This window comes from Larimichthys crocea, chromosome IX (genome assembly GCF_000972845.2).
Source record: "Larimichthys crocea isolate SSNF chromosome IX, L_crocea_2.0, whole genome shotgun sequence".
Lineage (NCBI taxonomy): Eukaryota > Metazoa > Chordata > Actinopteri > Sciaenidae > Larimichthys > Larimichthys crocea.
This window is the reverse complement of record NC_040019.1, coordinates 3,408,813-3,436,765: the sequence shown is the minus strand read 5'-3', so window position 1 is coordinate 3,436,765 and position 27,953 is coordinate 3,408,813. Positions and strand designations below refer to the sequence as shown.

General features: G+C 42.8%; 1 protein-coding gene across 1 annotated transcript in view; it reads left to right on the top strand.

Annotated features, from left to right (window-relative positions):
* Window positions 1-27,953, top strand: part of lamc3 (laminin, gamma 3) — a 105,218-nt gene that overhangs the window by 55,324 nt on the left and 21,941 nt on the right. The window contains exons 10-12 of the mRNA XM_019269141.2: window positions 3,332-3,530; window positions 14,216-14,325; window positions 16,664-16,891. Of these exons, the coding sequence (XP_019124686.1) occupies window positions 3,332-3,530; window positions 14,216-14,325; window positions 16,664-16,891 (537 nt within the window). The remainder of the gene's footprint in view (window positions 1-3,331; window positions 3,531-14,215; window positions 14,326-16,663; window positions 16,892-27,953) is intronic.

The window sequence follows — 27,953 nt, the reverse complement described above, 5'->3', positions numbered from 1 at the left end:
TTACACACTCTTATGTAAGGAATGTGCAGTATATATTTCTTATTAATCATTTCAAAAGTAATATCTGTTGACTTTTATTTTCTGCGAACACGGGTCTCTTACATTACTCATTATTATGGCGCGTCACTCCCTAAATATAGATAATTGCATCTCCTCTGTTGCTCAAAAATAATGGCTCTGCTGAGACTGATCTCATTTTTAACCTTAATGCAACAATGAGCCTCTGCGTGGTGGATTATATTCTGTTGAGTGCAGCTTGAGCATGGCCAAAATTTTATTGTGGGAAATACACATGCTTCTATTCTCTCTTTCGCTTGCTCGTTTCACTTATAGTTTCAAATTTCGCCCCACTTCTCTTTCAGATATTCGCTCGGTACCTCACCATGAGATGTGCTCCTCTTTGTAGTTCTCAGAAGTCCAGCCCCATTGGAGTGAGGCGGCGTCACCAGCAAACTCAAAAACCTCCTCTCGCTCCTCTCGGAACGCTTAATCTCTCGACGTGACTGCTGACACGTTTTCAAAACATGTTGGAAATTAGCCAGCTGGCACATTTACAGAATTGGTGATTAATGTGCGCTGTCCTTATGAATAAATAAATTAAAAGGAAAATTAAATTAGCTTGACTGTCCACAGATTTAACATGGCACAAATTTTTCCACGTCGTATAGGGAATTCCGATTTCTTTACAAGAGTTTCAGGGGAAAATAACCTAATGTTAGGCAGTGTTACGACTGGGTCGTCATTATGTCTTGTCGGTAGTTTCACTGTGATGACATACAGCAGAGAACAATGCAGGCTATGATCTCCTCAGTTGCACACACTGGTTCACAGGCAGATTTCATAAAGCCGTGTGCACCTCCTGTCACCTAAAACCCTCAAGTCCTGAGTGAGGCGGAGGTCACGTGGTCTCTCTCTCCTTTTCTGTACTTAGTTTCCTTCACTCTTTTTGGCTCGCCCAGCTCCAGTTCCACTCCCTATCTGCATTCCCCCGTGTCCAAAGTCTGAAAACTTCCTCTGTCCGGTGATACTAACACTAATACTTCCCGAGTGCTTTGAGCAAACAGCAGCTAACAGCTATAGTTTGTAATTTACTTCACTGTCCATCAGGAAACTCTGTAAATCTCACAGAGTTGATACACAGCAGCAGCAGGAGGAAAAACCAGAGAACATTTTCTCCATGAAATATCATCCAGTTTCACTAAAATCAAAGTCAAATATAGTTGGTGGTGCCACAAAACGTTACATACTTCTTGTTGGAGATCGTACCGGGAGCACAAAGTTACATAGTTACCACTTTGAATGTTATAATAAGTTAGAAAATATAGTTTCTGTGCATTTGAGCGATTAAAAACACGCAGTATTCCACGCTATACTCGAGTTGTTTACGTGTTTGGGTCTAAATTTGCCCTGGTATGAGTGGTGGCTTGTCAGACTCAGCAGTGAGTATTGATCGGTTATTTCATTTAGACCTCTCACCCATACTGGTTGTTTTTCCACTGGTTAAGATGTTTAGATGTGAGAGGGCTCATTGAAGGCATTTCTGTCTAATTGCAGATGGATTTAATCTAAGCCTCTTTTCTTTCCGGACTCGCTGATTTTTCTTTTATTTCCTGTCATCAATATGTATTGATTCTTAAGCTACACCGAGATCTGTGGCAGCTCATTTCACTTGAGAAAGTGTTTTGTCTTTACTGCCGGTGACTGGTGGTTGTTAAGCCGCTCCCCTTGCTCCTGATTGGCTGTAATTATCTATTTCTATTGATTCTAAAGTCACATTGACATGAATTATGCCTTATTGGACTCGGAACAGAAAGTGCTATTGATTAGTCATGTAATTGAAGCCTTTCCCCTTTTCATCACAGCCTGTTTTTCATTTGCTACAAATACTTCAGGATTTGAATGATAAACATAAATAACACAGCGCTTCATTTATTCACGTATCCTCATGCTGAAATTGAATTGTTTAAAAACAAAACGGGTCTAATGTAACAAGCCGCAACACCTCGACCCTTTGTGTTTGGTTTATTTTTCGTGAAAGCTTGCAGGTTATTAGAAAGGAAAGAGACGCTGTCACTCGAGCAAACAAAAAAAAACTAAATTTAAATCTCTTACACTGGAGCTGAACAAAAGCAAACAAGTGCCAATGCAGCCTGAATAGTAGCTGGGAAGCTACAGCAAGAATACTAATATAACAATATAATTTATAACAAACCGAATTAAGTCATTGGTAAAGCAAATAACATTATTCATTGAAGCATGAAATACATGAAATGATGAAAAGGGAAGAAAAAAAAACACACTTTAGACTTAATTGAAATAATAATTACATTACTTTTTAATTAAAAAGAAGCAAATAACTTCAACTAATTCCTTTAACACATCACTAAGTAATACATCACCAACAGCAACAGCAATAAACTCAATTCAAGGTGTCATAAAGTGGGGGCCTCGCAAAAGTGCTGCAGGTCACATGAACACACTGATTAATTTCAGCGCAGATGTCGCAGTGAGAGTGGGCTGCACCTGTGCGCTCAAGGGTCCGGCGGAGACGATAAAAAGGGGGAACTGTCGGTTGAGCAGATATTAGACGATCAGACAGTTGAATTGCTCCGAGAGGCCACCTCGCAAGCAAAATCACCCACTCAGGTCCTTAGCCCTCCTAACCCCCCCCACCAGACGAGCTCAGGATGTACTTCACACACGATTACGCTCAAAAACAAGGTGGCAACGAAGCGTGCAACCTGTCAGTTTTGCCCACTCATTCACCCCGAGCTTGTAGAGAATAGCAGGCTTGGTTGTTTTTTGTTTTTATGATATTTTTATTTTTCATTTTTAGACCATAACGGGGGCAAGACATTCTACAATAACATGTGTTGTTTACATGTTTTCATATGATGAAGGACAGTTTCTGCCGGTTATAGATATATTTTTATCAAAAGTACAACTCGGGTGTATGGTAGCTGAGCAGAGGGGGGGGATGTCTACTGATGGCTAAGATCTTTGAAGTCCTGTTAATGTGCTGTAATGAGCCAGAGATGAGAGGGTGGGTAATTACACATCAACTGTTGCAGTGCTTCATGTGGGCTCGAGAAGCCTGTACCCCACTGGCCTCATGTACACACACATGCACACACACAAGCTTAAAAGAAAAAGAACTGGCAGGATATTTCTGAACGTACACAAAAAATACTAATTCAGCTTCAACCACAACACACTTGGCATGCACACTGTGTTTACAACATTGACGGCAGAGTGCTGGATGAGACTTCAATAATAAAGCTGACTCCATTCACCTTTCTAACATCCAACCTCTGCCCCCCCCCCCCACTAGAGAAATTCCTGGGTCACCAAGTCTACAGCTACAACCAGCTCCTCTCCATCACCTTCACCTCGGAGACTGTCGACCTGCTTCCCAACAACGTCACCTTGCTTCTCCAAGGCTCTGGAATCACCCTGTCTGCTGACCTTTCACCCCAACCAGTGCTTGACCATGACCCCAGCCTCTCACCGCGGCACTCCTTTATTGTCAGGTACAAGGATGTAGGCATGGTGCTGTCAGTTTGTGAGTCTGTGCACACCCTCTTTATTTATTTTTTTTTCCAATGTTGAACTTGAGTCTCTCTGGAAAATACCAAAGTGTTTGCTTGAATGTGTGCATAGGAATAGATGTCAGGATGTTTGTTTTTCTCTGCATCTATGCGTCTCCCTGTTGCCTGACTTGTTACAATATATAGAGTCCGCAGAGTACACGCACAGACTATCCAGGACACCCATGTACAGATTACAGCTCTCCCACATTGACTGCGCTGTCACGGTCCCAGCAGAATGTCGGGATATGAATGTAGCGATGAGCCGGCTCCCCCATGCGCAGGCTGTCATGTAGATCTGGCAGGTACAGAGCAGCGGCATTACATTTCCATTTTTACATTTTTATACATTTAGCAGATGGTTTCACCCGGAGTGACTTGAAATGTGTGCAGCATGTGGAATGTCACAGAAATCACCAAAAAGTAGAAGAAAAAAAAAAAGTTGTATTAAGGGGGAAGAAACAGTCAAACTTACACTTACCTGACAAATTCAATAATTATGGAATAGAGGAGAACAAGAAGCCATTAAAACGGGACTGAGGGCCCTGTTCGAGCAGTCTACCCAGCAATAAAATAGCTGCATTCATGGCGTCTATGATGTGCTTGGTGGGTGAGATAATTGTACATCCTGATAATGCCAATCTGTGTGTGTGAATGTGCGGCACAATTACGGTTCCTGGTTTGGGGGGTTTGGAAATATGGTCAACCTAGTCTGACATAACCTAATTTTAGAGGTCCAGTGTGTCAAATTTCTGGGACTTTATTTACAGAATATGGCAGAAATGGAATATAAGATGTATAAACTATGTTTCCACCAGTGTATTATCACCTGAAAATGAGAAATGTCATGTTTTTGTTTCGAGGCATTTCACAATTCTCATTCCAAAACCATACATGTCATCCTTCGTCTGGATGGAAGGACAACCAGGTCATAGCAGGGGAAGGAGCTAAGGGGAATATAGTGACAGCATGGAGGCACAGTTTGCTAGCAGATGTCTCTTTGCAGCCTGATATATCAACACCAGGTCTTAAAATTTGATACAAGCAGTCACAGACGGACCGAATGAAACATTATTGATCTCAGTGACGAAAACTGGAGCATTATAAGCGCCAACGAATATGAAGAAATGTTCAGATATAAATGAATAATGACATCTGAAAAGAGACAAACAGCATCCAAATGTTTGTGGTAATAATTAATAATAATAATTTTCATCTTATCAAATCAAATTCAATTTTTTTTTTTTTTGGCCTTTTATGCCTTTATTGGTAGTACAACTGAAGACAGACAGGAAGCAGGGGGCAGAGAGAGGGGGAGACGCAGTAAATTAGCCGTCCGATGCGGGATTCGAACCGGGGCCAGCTGCAGCGAGGACTATAGCCTCCACACATGGGGCGGCCGCTTAACCCACTACGCTATCGACCTCCCCATCAAATTCAAATTTGTATAGCCCAAAGCCACAAAGTACATTTTGGGGGGGCTTTACAATCTGTACAGGGAGTGACACCCTCTGTCCTTAGACCCTCGGTTCGAGTGAGGAAAAACTTGCCCACAAAAACCCTTTAACAGGGAAAAAAGGTGGAAGAAACCTCAGGAAGAGCCACAGAGGAGGGATCCCTCTCCCAGGACGGACAGATGTGCGATAGATGTCACGGGTACAGAACAAATCAACACAAACATATTGTACAGTTACAGTCAATGATAAAATTATTATAATAGCAGTGGAACCTGTGATAGAGATAGAGAGACACAGATGCACAGCAGCAGCAAGTCATTAACTAACTATAAACTGTAATGGAGATATGGTAGCAATAATGACAGTAGTAATATGTGTAGTGGACGTCATGCAGGACCACAGCAGCAGCCATGATCCACGAGAACCTGCTGGACAAGAGAGCACAGAAACTCTGGGGGAGAAGTTTAGTTAGTAACATGCATTAATGAGACATGTATGTTTACAGATGGTGGTAATGGTGATGGAGGGAGAGAGAGAGAGACAGAGAGAGAGAGAGAGAGAGAGAGAGAGAGAGAGAGAGATGTTGCACAGGTTGCATATGATCTGATATTGAAGCCTGCCACCTCGGTGACTTGACAGTCGACAGCAAACTGACAAGCTGACTTACTCAGCTCAGACTTTATTTTTTCGTTTTTTTTAAGGTGAGGTTAAAAAACTGTTTTTTTTTCTCTATTATGCTTCATGGTTATGATGTTATTTTGTATATTTTGATTTATTAAATCATTTGTATCCATCACCCTTTAGGGTTAAATATCTCTGACCTCCCACAGCACTTTGCTGTAAACAATTGCAGTTTTAAATGTCTGAGTAGTTTCAGCCACTCGGATGAGATGCATACTGTCGCCTCCCACACCAGCATTTGTTCACACACATAAACCTCCGGTGACACACAAAAATATACAGATTAATATAAAAACCCACAGAGCAATTTCATATGAATGTGGATTGCTGATTTTTCTCACCATGCAGATAGGTGCAGTCTTTATTATAATGTGAGTGCAATAGAACCTCTTTGAATACCGAAGCAATCAGAGGTTGGATATTGTGATAAAGATAGCAGCAATCAAAATCAAGCTGCGACACAGTTCCTGTCACGCAGAGCTGATGGTGTTTGCATTCGTTGTAGCTCACAGTCTGTTGTTTCTGTTTTCTGTGTCTACTGTTAGATTATATTAAGTTGCGCGTGTGTCAGTTGTAATTGTTTGTTTGGGTTGCAGACAGTTGATTAGTATCTCTATTTGCCAAGAGCTGCTTGATTGAGCTGTCTTTTTCCCAGCCTGCATTTCTTTTTCTCATGCAAGTTTATTTGTATAAAGAAACGTTCTGAATGAAAACAATTTTTTTATTTTTGCTTGCGAACAGCGAAGGAAAGGAGGGAATTGTCACTTATCACTTTAATTGGAGTCTTTTTTTACAACATTTTTTTAGATGCAGTCTCTTCATGACCAGTGGAGATGGGAGGAACAGTTACAGTACAGTAGTACAGTGTGTTGGGATGTGAGGAGTGTTTTAAGACCATGGAGCTCAGCAACAAACTCAACCTTTTCCTTCAAGATGTTTTCATAGTGTGCACCTCACCAGCATACCAAATCACAGATCTCAAACATCTCCTATGATCTTCTGTGTTTCTTTTCTGATGGAAATCCTCCACTGGCTCTTTCATCCCAAATTAGACTTCCGGGTTGGTCCTGCTTGCCCCAATTTGCTCTCTACCAAGACTCCTGCAGGCGTTTTTTTTTTTCCTTCTTGCCCTTCACGGTAAAGTGGTCAATCCGGAGGCGGTAGTGACTGGAGGAGGCTGTCTTGGGTTGAAGAGGTGAAACCCTGGTGTGATTGTCTGTGGGGAAGTGGCAGTGTAATCAGTCACATTGTGGTGTGGTGAGCTCTCATCAGGCCTATCAACCTTGGGGAGTGGGTGCAGCTGGCCTGGTCTTCATATTGAACCTGTTAAAAAATAGGCTTAAGTCATTCACTCTATTTTTGTTCTCTTCCCCCCACTTGGCCTGGCATCTTGTAGCCAGTAATCCTTCTCTTCCCACTCAGCACCTCCTTCACACTGTTTTGTTGCAATTTGTCTTCAATTCTGCCCCCTGTGTTTCTATCTTTAATTCTCCTCCTCAGCACTCGCAGGCCAACTTAACTTCCCAGCCCTGGAAGCACTCTGCCTCCCAAAGAAGGGATTTAATTTTCTTTGTTTTTTGTTGAGGGTTTGTTTAAGATAAAGCACAGAAAAAAACAGCAAGCTGTTTAAAGGGTCCACATGGAAATTGACATGTTACGCAGCCGGGGAGCCGTGCATTGTCTTCTCTGAAGAGCCCCCACGTACCTCTGGGATCACTGTCCTAAAGTCTTGATAACAATAGGCAACTCGGTGTTGGTTACTGCTGAAAGGAATCTAAAAAAGTAGTAATATGTTACATTTTTAAGAAGCTGAAGGAAAGGCGCAGCAAGTTACACCATTCTGAGTAAGTTTTACTTTGCTATGAGGGGAGCTGCAGTAGTTCAGATGGGAGATAATTAAAGCATGAGCAAAGCTGGCCGAAATCCTCTGTGTGGAAAAGTCTGACTTGATGGATGTTGTAAAGTGTATACCTGCAGGACCTGCGCATTGTGGTTGCGATGATGGGCTCACACCGCAGGTGGTTGTCTAGAATCACACTACAATTGTTGGCAGTTTGGGCAGGAGTCAATATACTTATACTATTGTCGGTGGTGGTGGAAAACTTTGACAAAGAACAGGTCGGTCTTGACAAAACTGGTTATTGTGTGGTGGGTAAAACAAAGAGATGCCCACTTCAACTGGAGCATCAAGTGATGGGAAAGAGAGGCAGGATGTGTTTCTAGCAATGTGATGATAGTTTGATGGAACAAACCTGTCTCTGCCATATTAGACGAATGCAAGCATTCATGGTCCCCAGAAGATGACCCATCCCTCTGAGTTCATGTTAAACATGAAACTGTCCATGTCAACATTCATTGCCAAATTTCCTCAGTTTTCACCACAATTAAATATCATTTCATAGATGTTAGTCATGTTATGCCCCACTCTTATTATCTAACCAACTATAAAAGATATAAACAATGCACCATGCGTCTGGCCAAGGAGAAAGTAAGTCTTAAAAGAACTCCAGGAGGCCTACTTTACTTTCCTCCATAAAATTATCCACCAACATAAATGCTTCATGGCATTTACAGTGGTCAAAGTCGTGCCCAGCAGGTGCGCTAAGCACTGAAATAAATCTTGTCTATGACTTCTCAGCATGCATGAGCGTGTGGTACATTTTAAAATATGATGCTAAACTAATGGCCATTCCATCAGCCTCGGCTGTAATTTGTGTTTACAGCTAATTAGGTAACATGTTAAGGTCAATGATAAACATGGTTAACCTTATGGGCCTGTGGGCCATGCTCTCCTAAACTGCTGACATTAGTATTTACTCCAAAGCATCAGGAGAGATCAAAACCAGAGCTAAATAAGAGTGAATATTGGACTTGCATTGACCAGGTGGCCAGAAATATAACTCCAACTCAATGTTGGAATATATAAACAACTGTTTGCTAACAAGTTGGCCATATCAACTCAAAATGTTGTGTCCACAACTTGTTAGCTGCTACCAATTCTCCCCCCAAAAAAGTGAAGTCTTGTTGTCATAGTTGCAGAAAGACGAAAATCAGCTGTATCTGACTGTCAGGGTTGACACTATTTTCATTAACAAATGGACACGGACTCAAGGAACTCAAATCACTTTGCAAAGGGGAACCAACTCGCTGTCAGACCTCAAGAGTCTCCCAGCAGTCTTCCAACGTTCTGGTTCCTACTATGCATTTTTTATTTACATCCAAAAAGGGGTGTGATTATTTCTCATTGGTTAGTTGCACATTATACGTCTTAGTGAGGTTAGTGATGGGGGCAAAAGTAAATCAGTTACATGTGACAATTGGGGCAAGAATAAATCATTTACATGTGACCGTCTGGCAGTGAAGACAGTCGAACATCTTAGCTGTCAAACCAACAACTTCCTCTGAGAAAATCTACAAAACCATAACTTCCTGTTTTCTTAAAAAGGGTACATGTCATGTAAAGTTCAGAAAGGGCGTTCAAAAAGGCACTAGGCTTAAAGGTTAACATAGAAATAGAAGCACAATACAATTACTGCTTCATGATTACAAAATGATAATACTTGTATATAAGATAATTCCATCACTGACAACCCATGCCCCACGGAAATACAGGACAGATGGATATATATGTCAACTGTTCTTGACATCTCCAACAAGTAAATCCCTATAGAATCACAAATCATATCATTTGCTCTCAGGTTTTAGCTTTAATGATCATTGTAGATTTTGGAAGCTGTCCAGCTCCCCTTACTGGGCTCACAAGGACTGTTTGATTTCAACAGCTTCTCAAAATGTTGCATAAAATTGCAATTTGAATTCAGAGGACACCCTTTGCAGCACTTAATAGCCCACAATATAATCTATGTTGTGCCGGCCTGCAGTTTAATGGAGTTCAGAAAAACTGAACGGGTAGCTGCCTTCTTTAAAAAGGAAACATACTGATCATGAAATCTCACAGTTTTACTTCTGATTTTTATACTTTGTTCACCACTTTAGTGTCAAATTTGAGTTGTAAATATTTACAAGTGGACCAGGAGCTCTTGGATGCACCATTAGTTTTGTTACTGTGAGTAATCTTCTTACAGTATGTAGCAGAAGCACAAGTTTTTGCTCAGTCAGAGGATCCAGTCCCTGAACAGGGACACAGTTTCTGTCCCCTCCAATACCTCCATGTTTCTCTCTGGTGTCTGCACACTAGTAATGAGCTCCCCCTTAGCACCAAGAGCCCTGGCTAAAGAAGCTCTTTGGTTCTCCTTTCTGAAATGCACTGGAGCTTGGGGGGGGGGGGACAGAGGCTGTCATTAAGTCTTCCTCTCTGGAGAAGTTCTCCACAGATCTCATTACACTTCTCAGGTGCACGCACAGATGCACTCCACCGCATTCTCTATATCATTCCCTCTCACACTCTCTCTGTCCCTTTATGCCTCTCTTTGTCACACACACACACATGCAAACATGTCAAGAACCCGAGCGAGTCTGAGCTTTGGCACAAACACATTAATCCACGCGGGCTATCTGGCAGCGTGATTTGCAGCGATCCGACGCAACATATAATGCATAAAAAAATAATAATGTTTTGAGAATGGGAATGTACGTGTCTCCGCGTTTCGCTAAAGGCATGTGAGAGCATAAATAAACATGAGCAGAAATACACACATCTCTCTCTCTCTCTCGACTGACAGCATCTGCAGTCATAGCTGGTAAATATGTTAACCCGTTAAGTGGCTGTGTGTTCCCACCTGGTGCAAAGATCATTTCAAAATCAGATGAAGGAGAAATATATGGAAGCACTGGGATGCGAGCGGAGGGGATTGATGAGAGGAGGAGGTGAATGGCTTATATAAGGCAGCATCCACTCTTCTCTATGATGTTTCCTCTATTCACTTTATGGTCCCTTGAAACCAGTAGGCGGGGAGCTTTTATTGCCTTGTTTGTAGCTGTATGTGTGCGTCTGCAGGATGTAAGCATAATATTTATGCCAAAAGGAAAGCCCTCAGATGCTCAGCTACATTTTTTTTACAATCGACTGATAAACGTTCTGCATACAGTCACCGTTGATCAGCTGTTGGCTGTTTTAACTGCCAAAAGTCCTGCTCATATGAATGCCGTTAAAAGGTGAGCCAATTTGCAGCAGTCAGCAGAGTGCTAATAGTAGTGCGGACATGTGGCATCTGGCACCGAGCTCATTTCTGCCATGTTTTGAAAATTCCCTGACTTTGATCATAGATCAGGGTCAGCTGAATATATTGAACAGAGAGGAGACTTTGCTGCCAAAACGAAAGAAGAAGAAAAAAAACAACTTTTGCTATAGGTGACTGAGCAAAGCAAGAAGAAATATGGGATTACTGCAGTATGTGCCTGGGTAAACTTATGAATTATTTGTGATTTATTAACTCGTACAGTCCCGGGCCAAAAACGCCAGGTCTTGTTCTGCTGCATTTTATCAGAATCCTTCATTCCAGAACAGAAATCCAACCAATCATTGAAATCTGTGAGGCTTTAGTATCACCAAAGATGTCAAATACTTAGTATACAAATCAACTTTCGATGTCAGGCTATCGTGTTTCACCTTGTGGACCTTCATCTGGGGGGCCGGCGGGTCGTCCAGTAATCAGATGATCGGCGGTTTGATCCCTTGCTCCTTTCAGTCTGCAAGAACCTCTCCTGAAAGCTGCACCATCGGTGTGTCAATGTGTATGATTGGGTGAATGAGCTATGTGCACTTTAAGTGGTCAGAAGACTAGAATGGCACTTATGGGTGCACTCCATTTACCATTTCATCAGGCTCAATGACAATAAAGTTAGTCGGCTAAATGTAAATTGAGACGTCAAAAATCCGTCTGGCTTTATAGGGATTAAAAGTCAAATATATGAACAGTTTAACCAGTAGGCATCTATTCAGTGAATCTCTACTGCCCTTACGATGAATGGAGTATAACCAAACGTTGATGCAAGCACATAAACTGACAATTGATTAATGTGAGATATACCATTTGCAAGCCCGAGTTTGATTTGATGCTGTATACAGTACATCTAATTTAAAATGATTTTTTTTTCAAAGGCAGATAAACACAATTAGGATATGCTAATATTGTGCAAGGAAGCACGTTTTACGTGTTCAATTAAGTCGTATTTTTCAACATCTCACTCTCTTACATGCTCAGTTATCCTCCATGTACCCATATCATGTCTCTGTTCCTCTCTCCCTCTTACACCGTTATGTCTTTGTCTAACCTTGTATTTCTATCTCTGTTCTCTCTCTCACACACACAGGGTATATCTGTGTGTGTGTGTGGTGTGTGTGTGTGTGTGTGTGTGTGTGTGTGTGTGTGTCCAGTATTCTTTTGGGTTTTTTCTCTCCTGATGATCTCCTCTCATCCTCAGCGGAGCAGGCTTAATTACAGCGTGGCTCTCCGCGCTCTGCTTGGTGCTGATTAAAAGGGACACTGACGCTCCATAGGGAAAGCTTGACTGGGAGTTTGTTCACTTTCATGCACACTCTGCTTATCGCTGTCTGACCAGCTCCATTACCATGGCTTTGAGGCCCAGTTTGTAATTGCCTCTCTTTATTACTGTGCCTACATGTCAGGCCAGGGAACAAGGACCCGCCGCATCAATAGAGAGTCTGTGTGGCAAGTCAGCGAGCACACACACAAACGCACACACACACACTCTTGTGTGCACAGTGTAAATGTGAACGCCAAGACAGAAGCCATGCACAAAATAAAGCGAGTTAGTATCGGGCTGAGGAGAGCTGACCTAATAAAATTGAGGCCAACGAACACTCACACTTAGACTGATATGGTCAACAAACTAAAGGTTTTGTACTTAAGTCTTTTATGGTTCTTGCCCATAATTACAAGGTTCATGTATTATAGTTGGCTGCTGCTTTCAATTAAGTTGCCCTTATTAAGTGCAGTTTATAAGTTGTAACAAATAACTTTATTGCTACAACCCCAGTTCCAAAAAAGTTTGGACGCTGCGTAAGACGGAAATCATTTTCTTCCTGTATTTAATCAATTTGAATACAAAGATCATGCAAAGTAAGAATAAATATGAGTTCTGAGTTTGTCAGACCAAAGCAGAAAGTGTTATTAACCACCCAGCCAAATCTGAATGATTAAAAATATCTACAAGTTTATGAAATTAGGTGTCAAAATCATGTAAAAATGAGCAGTATTCTCAGCTCCAGGACTGTGGGGGCATGTTGAAGCCATGCCCACTCTCGGGAGCAGTCAAGCAGCAATTTTGAAGCGACTGAAACGTGTCAGAGGAGTTCAGAAAATGACACGACTAACTTTGAAACACTCTGAGCGAGATAAATTCATCTCTATCTCTCTGTTAGGGGTGCAGGGGTATGCTCAGGGTGGCCTCAGCGTGTCATCGAGCCACCTTTTAAGGACCGCCCACAAAATCCTGGACTGAAAACTGTTTTAACCTCTAACTCCACATTTAAGGAATATGTTGTTCAAAAGTCTTTTCATGTTCAGCGACTATTTTCCAACATATTTAATGTAATATACTCAGATATTAATGTTCAAACACATTTTTGTTTCAAGTTTGGTATTCATGACGTATTTCACCTTCCAGAATTCAGTGCAGTATTACATTGGATGTCAGTAGAGGGCAGTGTGACTGTGGCACTGTGTTTATCTAGGCGACTCTCGGCAGCACGTCTTCATTTTCTCATTTATGCTATTATAGGTATGTATTTACATGCACCAGCATATCGGTATCTCATGTATCAGGGTCATGAGAATGCATGATGATAATTTTTCACAGTAGTAAGATGTTAGGTTAAAGTTTGTGCTAGCTATCGGTAACACAGGTTAGGGTTAGGGTTAGTTTTCTGGTGCATCTTCTTCCTCTTCCTTGTTTTTAAATTACCACCTACATAATGCCACATTTTAGAAGGCGTTTGCTATATTTAAAATAATTCCTACACATGCACATGAAGATTGCAGTATACGAACGTGTCTCTTCGTGCTTCATGCCACTCCTCACCTCTGGGACCTTCACAGGATCCGGTGGGGGTGGCAGAGGGGAGATAACATGTGTAACGTAACATCACCTGTGTGGAGCTGACACAGCATCTCTCATGAAGATGGAAAGAGTGCATGATACCTGGAGTAAAAACAGGCAGATGTCAGCTGTGCAGGCCTGGCTTTGCGGAACATCCTTCAGCAGATGGCAAAGCTCAATGATCAAGACCCTGAATATGTGTTGGAGTCAGCACATTTAAATTTGTCTTCGCACTCTGTGTGTGTGTGTGTGTGTGTGTGTGCCGAAGATAGCCTACCATAAAAAGTCAAGCTGTGACTTGGCATCATCTTATCTTCTTGGCTGTATGAAGTGATTAAATTACTGTTAAACCACATAAACAAATTTAATCCACTTATGTTTCTGGACCTGTAAAATGTGACATGCACTGCTTAAACACTGTACTGCACGTAGTGTAAATGATGTGTTTTCTGTCTTCTCGTTTAACAGGCTTCATGAAAACGAGATGCGATTTAAACCTGCGCCGTCTGCCTTTGATTTTCAACGTCTCCTGTACAACCTGACAGCCCTCAGCATCAGCAACGCCGGAGGACACAACTGTAAGTGTGTGCTGGTGTGGTATATTGATGTGTGCAAAGATTCTACCTTGCCATCGATGTCAGATGAGGAGAATGTACTTCAGGATCACGTATAACTGTGAAAGAATGGCACTGACAGTTTAAAGGTAACACCGGAAAACTCTGCATTTTTATTAATAAAAAATACATTTTCATTACACAGTAGTACAAATTATTAAAGCTGCGCCAAAGATAGTCGCTAAAACAATGTCAGTGTTTGTATTAAGGGAATAGTTCCAACTGTTCCATATCTGGCTCAGCAAAAAAAATCGGGACATTTATTCCCAGATGTTAGGAACTAGTTCCTGAAATCCTCCTGTTATTTTTATCTTGTCCTCCCCTCCCTTTCTATCTGATGGTCTGTAATGCAGTAGTACAGGCGGGATCTAAGAGGCATTACGGCGGATTAGAGCACCAAGAAGACAGAACAGCTGGCCAAAAAAATCACCAGCTCTCTCACACTTACTTACACCATTTTAATTAGTTGTTCGGCGCAGGCGTTGTGACACACACACACACACACTCTTGTTTGGTACCCACGTTCATTCGTGCATGCAAAAAGACTGGGTCTGTGCACACAGACACAGGAGCGCAGTCATGCATATTCCATCAAACTGTTTTGTGTAACCACCCATCCACCCACATGAACATGCAAACAAAGTCAAGCACACAGTTTACACTGCATCCATTGCACATCACAGGGGAGAAAGTCTGTTAATGATTTGTGTTGGGTCTCCAACTCATTCTCAAACACTGTTAGAAGTACGTTATCACAGCAGGCTGCGCGGCAAACCTTCATTTCCAAATCCCATAAAGCTGCCCTCACATCTCTTTCCCCTCTCTCTCGCATTGTCCTTAACTTTCTCTCTGAGTCTCTTATGCCAGAACTGTATTATTTTAATGACAGTATTGTCTTCTGACTATAAAGGCAGCCTTTAACAGCAGTCACTGTAAAGGCCTTTCATTTTCTCCACCACAAAAATTAAGTTTTTGAACAGAGAGCACAGGCATATTGGATTTTATGAGAAGTCAATGGCTTAATGGCTTCTTGTCCAGGTACCTAAGGAGAGCTAAATTGTCACACTCCGCAGGGCTGCAGTGAGCAAAGGGAATAAAAATCTTGGCTGCTCTGACAAGGTTTTTTTTTTTTTTTTGGGTGGTTGGGTGGGAGAAAGCATTGATGGAGAGAACCCGGCTTCAAATTAAATGTTTTTCATTATCTGAAATATAGGGTAAAGTCTCTGAAACTGGTTTTAATTGCACCCCCCACCACCCCCGATGAATGAGCTGAGGTAGAGGAGTGTAAAGGGGAGAGGCGAAGCCAAGTCATGGAGAAGGAGGGGGGACAGGGTTGCCTACTAATTACTCCTCAGAGGTGGCAAATGGGCTTCAACACTGCTGAAGAAATGGCTGGATCATGGCTTGTTAGAAGTCAAGGTCCATCCTCTCCTCTCAGGTTCTTCCACGTTCTCCCCCCTCAGTTTTCTTCTTCCAATTATATTTCCTTCGGTATGCACAGGAATTATCTATTTATCTATCTATTTATCTATCTATCTATCTATCTATCTATCTATCTATCTATCTATCTATCTATCTATCTATCTATCTATCTAGCTGTCTAGCTTTCTATCTGTCTTGTGTGTCTTCAGTGAAAGTAGACTCAGCAATGGACCAGGAACAAAAGTAATTTCGTGTTCAGCGGCTGAGGTTTAGAGAGCAGAGGGTGAAAGGGATTTGGTTCGAGATGGTCTACCCCCATCACTATTCATGAGAGGGGGAGAGGGATCTCGAAAAAAAACCCACAGGAACTGTGCACGTCTGACATACCTCCACCGAGTCTCCTGTCTCCTTTTCTTCTCGTCTTGCTCTGCTGCGGTGATTTATTCATTTGCCATATCAAAGATTCCCCGGGTGATGAGCGCACACGTGTGTGGGCGCACGCGTGCGCACGTGCGTGTGCGGGTGAGCATTAAGTGTGGCATTTACGGGCGCGTGGGTGGATGAATCTGTTATCGTGTGTGTGTGTGTGTGTGTGTGTGTGTGTCAGATTGTAAACCGTAAACACAGGCCAGAACCTGTAATGAGACAGGGAGGGAGGGACGGCACGGCAACAAATGCTAATAACCCACTGCTTAACGAGATAGAAACCCACACTCACACACACATACACACACACACAACTAATTCCAGAGAAAAGCAGGTGCCCCAAACACTTCAACAGGCCTCTGAGGCAACAATTATCAGTTTACCACTGACCTTTGTAAGCATCAGTTTTATGACAAAGTGCTCTTCCTGTCTTTTCTCTTCCGTTCCTCTCCAGACACATCCCAGCTCGCGAGGGTGACCCTGACCTCAGCTTTAATCTCTTCTGCTCCAGCGAGCCCTCCCGCCCCGTGGGTGGAATCCTGTTCCTGTCCCCCGGGTTTTGCAGGCCAGTTTTGCGAACGCTGTGCCCCAGGATTCACCCGCGAAGACCCCGGCAGAGGGACTTTCTCGACGTGCGTGCCGTGCAACTGCCATCGGCATGGAACCTGTCACCCAGAGACAGGTAATAAGTGCAACATTTACAGTATATCTGGCATGTGCGCAACTGTACCTGATTGATGGATTTGAAAAACGTCAGGAAGGCCTGATGATTTCTGTGCCGCTTCGTTGACATCCAATCCACAGTGTTTCTGATTCAGTGATTTCTGCACTTGGAGAGAAGCCTAAAGAAGCCTGAAAAGTAAAATCATAAATCAAGCGCAGATCATTTTATATTTACAGGAGAACTCAGTTTTACCTGCCAAAGTCAATTTTCTGGTCACGGGGTGAGCACCACAGCCTTTGAAAGCTGCTGTTCGACGTCTTCCATAGATTTCTGTGGCATTGGAGGAGCTTTATAGATCGATTTAAGTTGCTTGAGTTTGTGACTACAAATAAAAGGCTTGTTTGAAAGACATGCACTCGTCTTATATACTTTATGCACTATATCCTTGTGTGTACATTTATCCACAATAAATAATGCTCTCAGAAACTGCACAAAGGAAGAACAAAGTGCAGTACTCAGCATTTTATCAATGATGAGATCAGTGTTGTACTGTATAGCTGTCAGCAAGGACACAAAATGATGACAATAAGTAAGTGTCGGAAATCTCAAGAGAGCTGATGGATAGAAGGCTGGACCAAGGCCGAGCAGGAGACCTCAGGCGGGTGGCCCTGGGGGCAAGGCTGATCTGGTGAAGCAGATCTGGGAGGCTGACCAGCAGACTGGAGACGTAGGTGGGACCGGTCTGGAGGCCGACAAAGGAAGGACCATTCAGGATGGCTGGCAGCAAAGAAGGCAGGATCGATCTGGAGGTTGGCCGCGTAGGCGGGACCTCTCTGTAGGATGGCGGTCAGATCAATGGGCTGCAGACTGGGTAACAACTGGGCCGTCGATGGAAGATCAGGAACAGGTGTCAGCCGGACCGCCGACTGGGAAACAATAACAGATGTCGGCTGGACTGCAAACTGGGAATCAGGAACAGGGCGAGAGTCTCAGTCTGCTGGGACCGCAGACAGGACGTCAGCCCGAATGGCCAACACGGGATCTGGATATGGGGGCTGGCATTAGTCTGGGATTATTAAAGTTCAACTTTATTTATTTATATAGCACCTTTTATGCAAACATGCAGAGCAAAATGAAAGCAGAAATAGACAACAATGAATATAATTGTCCAAATCAAATCCAAAGCATTAAAACCAACGGCTAGACCTAAAACCTGCAGCTAAAAGTGTATGAACACAGAGGTGGTGGTGAGAAGAATCAGGATGGACAGGGCTTAAATGACAAAGCACCTTAAATAAAAGCCAGGCTAAAAAGATATGTCTGCAGAGGTGGAGTCCCGTGGATCTTGTTACGGAGACGTGGGCCACAGTGACTGAAGGCGGACTCCCTACCTATTTTTGTAGGTACAACTAGGAGCCAAGCTGCAGAGGACGTACATATCTAAGTAGCATGTCCTCTACTTACTGGATTAAATCATGATCATCATTATGTTTGATTATCTTTATTGCATTTAAAGTCATTGCATCAAATAGGTTGTAAAGAAAGTTCAATCATACTTGAAACAAGTCAGAGACCATTAGCAGTATCGGTCATGGCAACAAGCTTTCCTTAATGTTAAACACAGCGCTATGTCGCCGTGTTATTATAGAATATTTAAATGATCCAAGTTAGGCAATGAAGACGTCGCTCTGAAGCTTCCAGCCCGCGTTACGCGAGATGAAGGATCATCAGAGGTTGCTGAGACAATATTTTCTGTCGCCGTGCCTCCGAGAGAGCAGAGGGAACAGAAAGAGATGCAGGCTGTTCCACTGAAGCGTTTTTTTCTGTGTCTTTCCAGAACTGACATTCAGTCATCATCGCTTCAAGGGAATGTAACTCAGTCATCCCTGCGGAGCATTGGCAAGCTATCAGTCAATCTGAGAAGTGGATGGCTTGCACTAATACAGCAGCATTCTCATTTCACCCAACTAATCTTTATAATACCAACTAAACTAGAAGTGTGTGTTTTAATGCACCTGTCATTTTATGGGAGATAATAACAGCAAGCTGCTGTATTCTTTCAGATTCATATCCTAAACGCGACGTCCCGTAAATGACAGAAGTAAAACAGCAGCTGTTGGGTGTGTAAACAAGTCAACCTCTTTGCAGTTATTTATACGTGTGTGTGCGTATACTCTCTATGAGTGTTTCCCCCCTCCCCTTCTATCACACCCTCGCAGCTTTGAACGAGTCTCTCCATCTCACCGAGAGCAGACGACTCTCCCATCTAAGGTCCCACCCTCCATCTTTTATCTTTCCTCAATCTCTTTCTTCCTCTCTATCTCTATCTCCCTCCTACCCTCAGCCTTAAAGTATCAGAGATCTGACCTAGTTAGGAGATGCCTGAAGCTTTTGGCTGTAAGAGTGTGTTAAGCTTGTGACTGTGTGTGTATTTGTATGACTGTATGTGTGTGTGTGTGTGTGTGTGTGTGTCTGAGGTCCGGAAGCAGGTCTAGTATCACTGCCTGCCTGTCTGCCTCCCCCTCTAATTAGACTTGTTAACCGCCTCTTGGCTAATGATGTCTAATTTGCTTGCAGATTTTCGGTGTCTCTTATGTGTCTTCTCAATCTGGATGTCTCTCTTTCACCCACACACACACACACACACACACACACACACTTGTTCCCTACGCCTCATCTTGTTCCCCAGACTCCCTAAGTCAGCTTCTTGCTGTCTTCTCCTTCCTTCTTCATCTCAGATAGGATTGCACCTGCTCTCCTCAGCCACCTTGACTTTGTTTTTTAGTGTCCTTGACTCCCTTCTCAAGTTTTCCACTCCGCGTGTCTCTTCCCTGCTCCTTATATTAATGCTGTGATATTGAACTACTTTCATGTGATTTGTAACGTGTGCATGCTTTTATGTAGAACAGCATTTAGTGCCAACAATGAAATTTAAGAGCAGATGTGAGAAAAACTGAGAAGTCGGTTTTAGGGATGGGAATTGATACGATTTTTACTATTCCGATTCCATTATCGATTCTTTTTAACGATTCGATTCTTCTTAACGATTCGATTCTTCTTAACGATTCTCATTTGGGAAAAAAAGGAGAACAAACTGTTTGATCAGCATCAACTTTGTTTAGTTAGAAGTATCACGACCTTACAAAACCAACAGCGAGGTCAAAAGAGGCCCACGGCCTAGTAACGATGTGTAACTGTGGCAAATACATGTTTAATGTTAACTGTTATAGCATGTTTTACAAAGGAGCATGTGGCACTAACATGGTAGGCAGCGTGTTACTTAGCAGAGTTACCTTCTGTAGTAACCGCAGAGGTGGTCATAGCCTGGCTGCTGCCGCTGCTGCTGGGTTGAGATTCATCTCCAGTCCGAAGCGTGTCAAAAACACAACATTCATTTAAAAATATCGCATGTTGTGTGCGCAAATGTTTCTGCATGTTCGTCGTGTTCCCTCCCGACGCTGTTATCTCCACTTTGCAATGATTGCAAGTCGCCCTGTTGCCGTCTTTTTTGGTGAAATGCAGCCAAACTTTGGAGCGTTTGAACCGAGCGGGTGCCATTGTTTACTACTGATCGCACTGCACGTGCCAAACTTGCATGAGTTACTTGGTGTGATAAGCGTGCGTAACTTCTTGCGGAAGTTACGTGTCGTAATTCTCAACAAGAACCGGTTCTCGATTTTCTCGAATTCCCATCCCTGGTCGGTTTATTGTTCTATGTTCTTGAGAAAGATTGAAGTGTCAGAAGATAGTAGGCGGTCTGAACACACATGTGCGTGTGATCTGAGTTGCTTGAAGGAAGCCCCAATTACTATATATCATAAATATATATATAAATAAATGTGTTTAACTCGACAGCATCAAAGTAGATTCTGCTTTACTCCAGACGGTAGATCTTAGCAGCATTTAGCATCTTAATAGAGTTCACCCCTTTCAAGTTGTTATACATGCACACACACACACACACACACACATATGCACACATGCTTCTCGGGGTGCTTTAAAAATATTTACATGGCACAAGTGCCACACAAATGATGAATGAGTGTTAAATATGGAACACGATGTGTCCTTTGAGTCACGGATCAAAAATCCCCCGTGTTGTGTCCTTTGGCACGAAGCTCTTGGGCTGAATAGCATTAGCTGACTATCAGGAAAAAGGACGCTCTTTTTAAAATTAGCCTTTCTTTTTCGAAATAGATGATGATGGCACATCATCTTCTGAAGGCCTCCTGGCTTCTCTTTTTTTTTAAAAAGCAAACAAACAGCAGAAGCTCTCCATAAATCTATAAGTTCAGGTCAAGGGGAACTATCAAAGTAAGCCGATTAGAGACACCCTGTTCATCATTTGTCACCACGAGGGCGGACCAACCTGCTGTTCTCTCCTATCAGAATCTTAATTGCTGTATAATTACCTAACGACTTGTATCATCATGCAGGGTGTGCCCACAGACAGGATCGGGATGGAGTTTATTCACTGGCTGCCGAGGGAAGCTGCAGCCAATGGTGCATCATAATCATGATTTATTAACACTCTCTAAGTCGTGTCGTTTCTATTTGCTGTAGCGCAACACAACAGATTGGAAGTGTTAATATTTGTGGTGGAACGGAGCAAACTGCAATTTCTGCTGAGCGCTGGGCGCTGCGGGGCTGATGAAGTCAAACATATGTCCTTCCGATGCACATGTGTTTGCACAGTTTAGGACGTACTTTAATTTCATTGTACCACTGCAGTGGACACGCTTCTATACTAAATTAGGCAACGGACATAATTTCTAAGCTCGTGGGAGAGGAAGGAGAGAGATGATCATAATGTATAGATACAATGGAGACACTCAATTTTCTGCACAGCCCACACTGTAGGAGAGCGCTCATTAATCACCTAAACAAATGAAACACATGATGCTCTCGACGCTGTAGTCGCTGCTGGGTATTGAGCATTAAGGTGCTGTATTAAAGCTCCTCTGTTAGCCCTGCTCACTAATAGACCTGTGTTAGTCCTCCATGGTGAACTACACGTGTACTTACATCTTTAGAAAACAATGAGGATCTGTCTGAACAAAAAGGAACGCGAAGAGGCAAGGTCAAAAACGGCTAAATAATTGTGGGATAAAGTGGAATTACTAGTCCTGGAGAGCGGCAGTAAATCTGTGGAAACAGTTGTATAATGCCTTGTGTGGATTGAGATACAGCTTCTTATTTTTTTTACTCGAGCATTTACAAACTAGAGGCATGGAGTGTGGAGGTAAAACCCTGAACTGAACCAGATCTGTCTGTTATTTGAAAGCCAGGCCTCCTGACCCACGGAGAACTGAGAAATGCTGGAGCTGAATCTGAAGAGGTTATTGGAAAGCTTGGAACCAAACCCATGCAAAAAATGTAAGAGCTGAACCCGGCCATAGGTTAACAGACAAGCAACAGACAATGCAAGATGTTAATGTTTTGCTCAGATTTTATGGAGGAAATGGTTCAGTTACCCTCTGATTTCCTCATCAGCTCTCGGTAAATTCTGCAAACTATAGTCGCTGTTAGCTCAGTTTGTTAGCTGGGCTGCCCGACCTGTGAGCTCAGCGCATTTTGGACCACTGGAAAGACGAAGTTTCTTTCGGCATGGTTGCGTGGACGAAAATCTGACACGGTGCAAAGCCGGTGTGCGGCGTCATGGCGGAACTGGAGTTGGGAAAGCGGGCAATGTAAACCGGCTCAGCAGCCTCTTTAGACATGATGACAAAAGTGAAAAGACCAAAGGAGATGTCGAGGGAGGTCGAAGAGTAAATCTGGGACTGACTTCATTCGTTGGCAAGACCTGAAGTCCTGAAGGCTGAAAGACAGAGACAGACAGAGCAGGGTGATTGGGTAAAGTTGTCGACTCACTATTTTTAGATCATAAGTATTATAATCAGAACAAATACACGTGTACATTGTGCATATTTAATATCATGCACATTTCATTAATGCCGTTTATTCATGAATTCTAACAACTCTGGTGATCCCTTAATTATTCATCCAGCACACACCATCAGGTCAAGATTTAAATGTGTCCAGTACATTGGTTTATGAATATATTAACACTTGCAAAATTAATGATTATTCCCATTAGCTTCAGCTATAATTTGTGTTCTAATTAACAAATGGTAGCATGCTTGTGTATAATCTGTTCAAAGCAGTGTAAATACGAAAAGTCAAGTCAAAAGAAACAAAATTTGGCTTAATGTGCCGCAGATATAAAAAATCTATTCTACCGAGAGGTTTCGTCATTTGGATCCTCGGTCCCATCTCCCTCAACACCTTACCCCACTGTCCTCAGCCATAAGCATATTGCTCTACTTGCCAGCCCTCCTGATTTTCCCGGGAGACTCTCGTATTTCATTGCCCACTCCCTTTTCACATTTGTCCCGTATTTCTCCCAATTTATGACAAATATTCACACACCTGTTTTTCTTTTTTTTTACTACCTCATTATGTTCCTGCCACTGTTCAGCAGCACCTGCAATACATGGGACACAGCCACATCACTGATGTGTGTTTAATATAAAAATACCGTCGCAGTGTACATATTATTTTTGTTATTTTTATTTTTTTTCGAGCAGACGATCATCAATCCTCCTGCTTTGTTTTGAAATCTTCTGTTTTCATAACTTCTAAAGGTTGCTGAAACTGAAATTAAAGATTTTTTTGTGCATAAATACAGTTTTTATAAAAGTTTTTCAGTTCAAATCGACACACAATCAAAGGTGACATTGGTGCTTTCTGTCGTAGTGCACAAACCGGGGGAATCATTTAATGAATTTTCCCTTCTCCTTATCAGTGACACAGTATTAATGAGAAACCACTTATTAATTAGGTTAATAGCCCATTAACGGTACAGCCCATTTTTTCAATATATCCCATGCATCTCCCATTATAATGGGATATGCACGAATGCATTAAAGATTTGAACGTGTGGGTCGATGTGGATCTAACAGATTTTTGTCCGTGCATCCATAAAGTGCATCCGCAGACCGTGAGATCATTCGTCCGACGCGTAGCCTTCAGGTTAGACCACATGTTTGCATCACTTACATTCGATCCTGGCTGTAACCTCACCTCCGTTAGGAAGGTCGACTATAGTTAGCTGCGTTCTGCTGAGCACGAATACCTGGATGCAGAATGTGCGTCAGCTCTGCGAAACCCCAGAACAAATAAGGTCTTTCTGTTCCTTGTTCTTTTTCATAAGAGCATATGCTTGTTTCTCACTTTGACATTTGTGCGGGGCCAAAAAATTTTTTTTGAATAATGCACAGTGGGTTTTGCATAGCTAAATGTCACGCCCACTGCAGTCTGAAGGAGGAGGTCAGGAAACTTTTTTTTTTTTTTGTTGGACCTTGGTCTGTGAAGGGGAACAGATCACCAGGGGCTCCTGCAGCAAATTATACTGAAGTCGGCCTAATAAAGGCCATCACCCAGAGTACCTGTCTCATTGCATTAAATTAGGGTACACATGAAGAAATTACAAACACGCCGCTCGTTGCAGTTCTCATTAGAATGCCAGGTTAAAATGGAGGATACTGTGAGTCAGTGTTTACTAACTAAGAGCTGCTTTACAATGAGACAGAGGAAGCCAGAGCGTGCATCTCCCAAATGCCTGCTTAAATGCCATCTTCTGCTCCCTAAGGTCATTAGTTAGAAAAATCTATGGGAGAAAGTTGAGGCAGACAAACTGATAGAGAAAGAAGCTGGCTGTAGCTCTGGCTTATTCAGCCCCCTAATCTCTCTGGTGGGCTGTATTTGTTGCAGACTAAGCCCTGAGATGCCTGGCCTGCATCAGCGGTGATGGAATATGAGGAGCGACAGTGAGGGGAAGAGGAACTGAAAATGAGCAAAAAAAAAAAAAAAAAAGATAGATGTAGTCAGTTAGAATGAATCTTACCATGTAATTTCTCCTGCTGATCCTATTCAGCACGCTTTGCTTATCTCCACACAAACACCGCATTTATTTTACACAGAAATAAACAGGAAGATAAACAATGCGCACGCTCGCGTCTGTCTGCCTGCCTCGGTTTGCCGGTCGCACTGTCAGAGATCTGTGGTTTGAAACTGCTTCGACATTTTCCCTTTGATGAAATTAGTTAAGACAGGGAAGGCGGCACGGCCTTCCCGGTGCATCGCTGAAACGAAGGAAATTGAGGAAGCGTCACCTGCCTTACGACGGCGGATTTGAAAATAGGCAAGAACCGAGGAGAGGACTGAACTACACACTGTAGAGATACAAAAAAAACAAAGAAATTTTCCTTGTTATGGTTAAAATTAATATTAAACAGGGCTAAGAGCCACGCTAGTGTCTCTGTGAGGCCTTTCAACAGGTATAATGTTTCCCATGTTCATTATTTCAGAGCGCTAACATTTGTTCTTCTTTAATTTGCAGATTAAAAAAAATCTATTCAATGTGTGAATCCCATAAACATCTGTACCAGTGGTACAGTGCTAGAGGAAAAGTCATGGGAATACCAAAGTCATAAAGATGCGTCATCCGGGCACCATGAATGTGCACAATACATGCAGTAAATTATAATTTATTCTAATTTTATTTCACAGGATAAGTCACAACGTTGTTCTGCTACAGGAAAAGTAAGAGGATCACCGAGGGGGTTCATCATCTGGAGACCATGAATGTCTGCAGGTGGACCGACAGACATCATAATGGCTTGTTTAAGTCCTAGAGAACGTCTGACCCTTGTCGTTAAATCATCTGAATAAAGTAGCAGCTGATTGTTTCAGTTTTTATGAATGACCTGACGTTCGATCAGAGTAAAATACACAGTAAATCATTTGTCCAGCTCTTCTATAACAACTAGATGACCGACAACATGAGTTACAACCTCTGCCGTTCGAGTTCCCCATCCCTGATACCCCGGAGTCTTGGCCACAGCAATTTGGCTGACAGCCTCCGTACACAAAACAGGAATTGATGCATTTATTTTCCACAGTCACAGTGTGACAAAACATATTTCCCCAGTCATCCGTATTGTGCGCATTATGTATGGGGGTGGACAGAATATACAGCCCCCTCCTCCCTTTCCTTTCCTTTCCCTTCGACATCCTCTCTCTCTCCTCTCCTCTATCTGCAGCGGTCCACTCATTCAGACCCCATGCAGTGACAAGCCACATCTGCAGCATGCGCTGGCAGCATATCTGTGTTGAATTAGAGAGCAACATCCACCATCAAACAGCACCGCAGCAGATTTACCCAAACTTCTACCCTCAAGGCCTCCGAGCTGCAGACCAAATTTTCTCTCTCTCTCTCTCTCTCTCTGTTTTGTTTCCTCCTCTCCTTCATTAAAACAGGGTGTTCACATGCATTAGTGAATAGGTTTTCCTTGGCCCGAAGCTTCTTCGTGTTCCACTGGGGCTAAGTAGACAAGGCTCCTGGAAAATGAGGAGGTCTTGAAAAGCTCATGTCCCCACGCTTTTTTGTTTCCAATTTGCTTTTTTCACGATCACTTGAAAGACGGAAGAAGAAAATAGCCTAAACAGACACGTAGCTCACACGGCCGCGTGTTTCTTTGAACTCGTGCGACTTGTTTAAGACCCCACACGTTGCCCTTCAGAAAGACCTCCCAAGATGGTGCAGGATGACGTTGACATTGATCTTTTTGGTCAGTAGAAATAAATGAAATGTAATGATGTAATAACAAAAGAGAGCCACGCTCCGATCTTGGCCTAAACAAAAACATACTTGGATTCTCACACTTTTCTATCTCACTCCATTAAAGCCATTACAAGCTACTGCAGAAAGAGCCACTCGCCGCACTTTGTTTGAAGAACACTGAATGATGCACAAGTATAAACACACCGAGAGATGTAGACGGCGGAGCTGCCTGTCTCTCTTCCTGTAGTGCCTGTCTGTGTACCTGTGATGTGTTCCAATACATTCCTATTCTCCACAAGTGGCTTCCTTAATGAAGTGCATTAGTCCTGAATATGTGTGTATATCTGTAGAGGGCAGTAGAGTGGAGGGATGAGGTGCAGGTAGAATGAGCAGTGGCAGAAAGGAGCTCTTTGGAGTATGATGTGTATTTGATGGAGGGCAGCTCTTAAAAAATAAAAAATTGCTTGTTTCCCGTGTAGAAAAATATTGCTTTGCCATCACAGAACAGACGAGCAGAGTTCAGCTGAAGCTTCGTAGCTGAAAGGGGGGAGGAGTACGAGAGGGTCGAGAGCAGAATAGCGGGATTGTTGCAGATTTGTCAAAGGAAGTGTGCAGCATCACAGAAATCATCGACGCGTCGGGTGCAATCATTGATTCATTGACAAAAAAAAAAAGATCCGATTAGCATGCCGTTGGAAGGAGCATCATGTGATGAGCGGTCTCGCCGTTCAGTCCCAGTTTGTGATGCATGGCGTTAGCTTTTCCAAGGAGCCGCTGGAATGATAATAGCGCCCGAGGAGGCCCCCTCGGTGGCTCCGCCGCCTCATATCACGCTCAGTCATCTTCACACTCAGTAAAGTCAGCACATTTCTGCTGCCATTAAATTTACTATGGCTCATTGGGGATTGACACCGCGCGCCATCAGTGTCATTGCAATGCCTTGCGAAATTCAAGAAAGATTCACTTCTTTATGCTGGGAACAATCATTATTACTAAATACTCTAGTTTAAATGACTGGCGTTACGGCTTGGAAGTCATGTATTATTCACCTCACCTCACTGAAGCACTAATGATTTTTTTACCCAGAAGTCTGCACTTCATCAAACAACGGGATAATTGTTACCCTTAATGGTTATGTGATCAATTTAGCTTTGCAGATTGTCATCTCATATCTTTGACTTACAGGTCCGAAGCTAACAGAGCTTCATTTAGTGATGGGAGACACACCGGTTGCAGTGACCCCATACAGCTAGAGGCAAGAATTACTTTACTCCAATATTCAGTGGTGTGAGCTGATTTAAAAATGCACAGCGAAGAGCTTCTCACTGAATCACACCGTAGGCTATGGAGGGAGTGATGGGAAATTTTAATGAGGACTCGGTAAAAACCGCACGGCCCCGTGGATTATTTACTATGCATCGAGATGTTATTGGTGTTTTCTAGAAAATCAGCGCA